The sequence below is a fragment of the Phaseolus vulgaris genome, chromosome 6 (assembly GCF_000499845.2).
Source record: "Phaseolus vulgaris cultivar G19833 chromosome 6, P. vulgaris v2.0, whole genome shotgun sequence".
Lineage (NCBI taxonomy): Eukaryota > Viridiplantae > Streptophyta > Magnoliopsida > Fabales > Fabaceae > Phaseolus > Phaseolus vulgaris.
This window is the reverse complement of record NC_023754.2, coordinates 6866116-6870200: the sequence shown is the minus strand read 5'-3', so window position 1 is coordinate 6870200 and position 4085 is coordinate 6866116. Positions and strand designations below refer to the sequence as shown.

At 35.6% G+C, this 4085-nt stretch overlaps 1 protein-coding gene across 1 annotated transcript; it reads left to right on the top strand.

The window, feature by feature from the left end:
* The first annotated feature begins 883 nt into the window (after positions 1-883).
* LOC137833293 (uncharacterized) lies at positions 884-2490 on the top strand. The gene is made up of 2 exons (XM_068641652.1): positions 884-1762; positions 1951-2490. Exons 1-2 carry the CDS (start codon positions 884-886, stop codon positions 2488-2490), a joined length of 1419 nt encoding a protein of 472 aa, XP_068497753.1.
* The last annotated feature ends 1595 nt before the right edge of the window (positions 2491-4085 follow it).

The window sequence follows — 4085 nt, the reverse complement described above, 5'->3', positions numbered from 1 at the left end:
AAGTTATCACAGTATATTATTTGTTGCGTGGAGGAATATAATGTTACGGGTTTCCGCATAACGAGTATTACGAGACAAAGATCATTTAGTGGATTGAAGTTCCAATAGGCTTTCTTGCATTTATGTTGGAGATAAGATGAAACGGTTTTTTATTCCATTATCTTAGATGAACCAACCTTTATTTCAAGAATTACTTTATAAGGCAGAAGAAGAAGAAGAATTCATATATGATCATCGGACGGGTGGTCTTCCAGTTCCATGCCGAAAGGATGGGTTCTTAAATGTCATCTGTCATTTAAATTTGCTGCTAATTATGCCAATGGAGACTGAGATAGATATTCTTATGTGATACAATTGTAAAGAAGTCAGTTTTTGTTATTCTAAAGATATAGTTCGAAGATCTCACATCAATTAAATTAAAGATAGAGTAAATTTAGAGTATATAAGTGAAGGTAATTCTCATTAAAGATTGAAGGTTGTTAAACCACTTTTAGCTTAGCCGACTTTTAGTGAATTATACAACAGTTTCATTCCCATGAAGATCTTATCCATCAACCTCTAAGGTTGAGCAAATTTTTCATGTACATGGGGTCTTAGATGATCAAAGGGTTAGACTAACATCTTTAGAATTCTTAGACTATGCCATGCAATGGTGGCATCAGACTCTCATGGACATTGGGCTAAACAAGAGGTCGTCTGTGGTCTCTTGGAACGATTTAAAAGCTTGCTTGTGAGATAGATTTGTTCCTCCACACTTTAGGAAAGACCTATTGTTGAAACTCCAAAGGTTTCATCAAGGCACGCTAAGTGTGGATGATTATTTTAAAGAACTCGACACGCTTTTAGTTAAAGTTAATATGAATGAGAGTGAAGATGCTATAAGATGGCTAGATTTGTTAGTGGTCTTAGAAGGGACATTCAAGATGTGGTAGAGCTTCAAGAATATTCTTCTTTACAAACTTTAGTTCACCTTGCTAGCAAAGTTGAATCTCAAATTGCAATGAAAAATGCTTTCAAAAATTCTTCTAATGATGGCTATTACCACTCTTCTTGGAAAAACAAAAATAAATCTTTTTCAAAGTTTCCTTCTAAAGATTCTACTTTCAAACCAAGAGATTCTAATTCTTCTACTTCCATTCCCACGCCTAAATCACCAACTAAATCGTCTAGTAAGAAATGTTTTAAATGCTTAGGCTATGGACATATTGCTTCTAATTCCCCTTCTAAACGAAATATGTATATGCATGATGGGGTTGTGGTTAGTGAGCATGAGTCCGAAAACTCTAGACGTTCCTCACCTTCTAGATCCCCAAGTGAGCATGAGAGTGAAAGTCCACATGAAGGTGACCTATTAGTGATAAGACAAATGCTTGGACAAGTTTTGAAACCCTTTGATGAAAGTCAAAGAGAAAATATTTTTCATGCAAGATGTCTTATTAATGATAGGTTATGCTCTTTAATTGTGGATGGGGAAAGTTGTGCTAATGTGGCAAGCACAAGAGTGGTAGATAAGCTTGGATTGTCTACCATCTCTCATGCCAAGCCCTACAAATTACAATGGTTAACTGAGGTAGGTGAAATTATTGTTATCAAGCAAGTCCTTATTGCATTTTCTATTGGTAAATATAAAGATGAGGTCTTGTGTGATGTTGTACCAATTGAAGCCACACATATTCTTTTAGGTAGGCCATGGCAATTTGATAGAAAAGTTTTTCATGATGGCTTTACCAGCAAAATTTCTTTTAACTTCCATGGACACAAGGTCATACTTAAATCTCTCACTCCAAAGGAAGTCCATGAGGACCAAGTTAAAATGAGAGAAAAGAGAGAGAAAATGATAAAAAAAAAAGTTTCAAGAGAAGCCTTCTCATGTCCACACAACAAATAAAAAAGGTAATAGTTGCTCAAAAGCCTATTTTTTTAGCTATTCCTAGGATTATTGATTGTCAGTTGGCTAAGAATAGTCCCACGTGTTTGAATAACTTGGTAAAGGAATATGAAGACGTGTTTCAAGATCCTCCTAAAGGCTTACCACCTCTAAGAGGGATTGAACATCAAATCGACTTCACGCGCGGGGTTTCTTTACCAAATCGTCCAGCATATAGGACCAATCCCAAAGAGGCTAAAGACATTCAAGAACAAGTTGAGGGTTTAATTGCTAAGAGGTGGGTACAAGATAGCATGAGCCCATGTGCTATGACTATCATACTTGTCCCTAAAAAAGATGGGACATGGAGGATGTGTACGGATTGTCGCGCTATAAATAAAATTACCATCAAGTATAAGCATCCCATCCTTAGGTTAAACGACTTGTTGGATGAATTGTTTGGGTCTAAAATATTTTCCAAAATTGATCTTAAGAGTGGTTACAATCAAATTCGTATTAAACAAGGTGATGAATGGAAAACCGCTTTTAAGACCAAATTTGGCTTATATGAGTGGTTAGTCATGCCTTTTGGCTTGACTGATGCTCTTAGTACCTTCATGTGACTCATGCATCATGTTTTAAGAACATTCAAATTTGTTGTAGTTAATTTTGATGATATCCTTATATATAGCTTGTCTTTAGAAGATCATGAGTCACATGTTAGGCAAGTCTTAAAAACTCTTAGGAAGGAGAAGTTATATGCTAATCATGCTAAATGTTTCTTTGCATTATATCATATAGGGTTTTTCGTAAATTATAAAGGGGTGCATGTAGATCAAACGAAAGTTGCAGCAATTCAACATTGGCCTACACCCACCAATGTGAATGGGTACGAAGCTTTCATGGCCTTGCTAGTTTTTATAAAAGGTTTGTGAAAGACTTTAGTACAATTTCCGCACCATTGAATGTTATAGTAAAGAAGGATGTGGTTTTTAAGTGGGGACAAGAGGAAGAAAAAGCTTTTATAACTTTGAAGGAAAGATTGACAAAAGTCCCCATCTTGGCCTTTCCTAACTTTACTAAAACATTTGAAATAGAATGTGATGCCTCCAATATAGGCATTAGGGTTGTCCTCCTTCAAGAGGGCCACCCCATAGCTTATTTTAGTGAGAAACTCAAAGGGAATCATATCAATTACTCCACTTATGATAAAGAACTTTATGCTCTTGTTCGAGCTTTGCAAAATTGGCAACATTATCTTTTTTTCAAAGGAATTTGTGATCCATAGTGATCATGAGTCCCTTAAATATTTGAAAACCCAAAGCAAGCTTAATAAGAGACATGCTAAGTGAGTGGAGTTTATTGAGCAGTTTCCTTATGTGATTTAATATAAACAAGGTAAAATTAATGTGGTTGTCGATGCTCTTTCAAGAAGATAAACCTTGTTAAATGTTTTGGATATTCAATATTTAGGATTTGATCACATAAAGGAACTCTATATAGTGATGACCTAGATTTCTCTCTAATCTTTCAAGAGTGTTCCAAGGGAGGTCACAAAGACTTTTTCTTAGATAATGGTTTTCTTTTTCAAGGAAAAAGACTTTGTGTGCCCCAAGGATCTATAAGACAATCTCTTGTTAAAGAGGCTGATGAGGGTGGGCTTATGGGACATTTTAGGTCCACTAAGACTTTAGAAACATTGCATGAACATTTCTTTTGAAATGACCATCATTTAATATATTCAATGGATTAGTTAGCAAGATTCATTGGTCATGATCCTCATTAAAATAAGAAGGGATACTCAACATCATTAAACAAATAAAAAGAGGACAAAATGTTACTATAATCGCATTTTTCCTATTACTCAAAAGGAGTTATGTTAACAAATTGAGAAGATGCCTATGACAAAATGGCTCTTCAATTCTGTGTCAGACTTCTATAGTACAAAACTTAATGCCTATTCAAGTGTGAAGTTGTGCTTCGGAAGACATCTTCACTGCAAGGAATCGTAAGACCACCCATGGAATGATCATATCCAAACTCTTCCTCTGTTTCACTCAACATCTCTTGGAATGAAGGTTGGCTCAAGTATGATATGGGGATCACAAATCGCTTCATTTTCTCTCCAACGTACACTGCAAGATAACCCTTTGGCACCTCCATACCCTTAGAAGATGTTGGTTTGTTGCGAATGATGTCCTTCTGATACTAGGTAAAC

What these genes read in the sequence shown, in the direction of transcription:
- LOC137833293 (XM_068641652.1), top strand. Translation starts at nt 884, where the DNA reads ATGGCTAGATTTGTTAGTGGTCTTAGAAGGGACATTCAAGATGTGGTA. An exon ending in TTAACTTCCATGGACACAAG is followed by an intron (nt 1,763 to 1,950) that starts GTCATACTTAAA and finishes ATTGATTGTCAG; the next exon opens with TTGGCTAAGAATAGTCCCAC.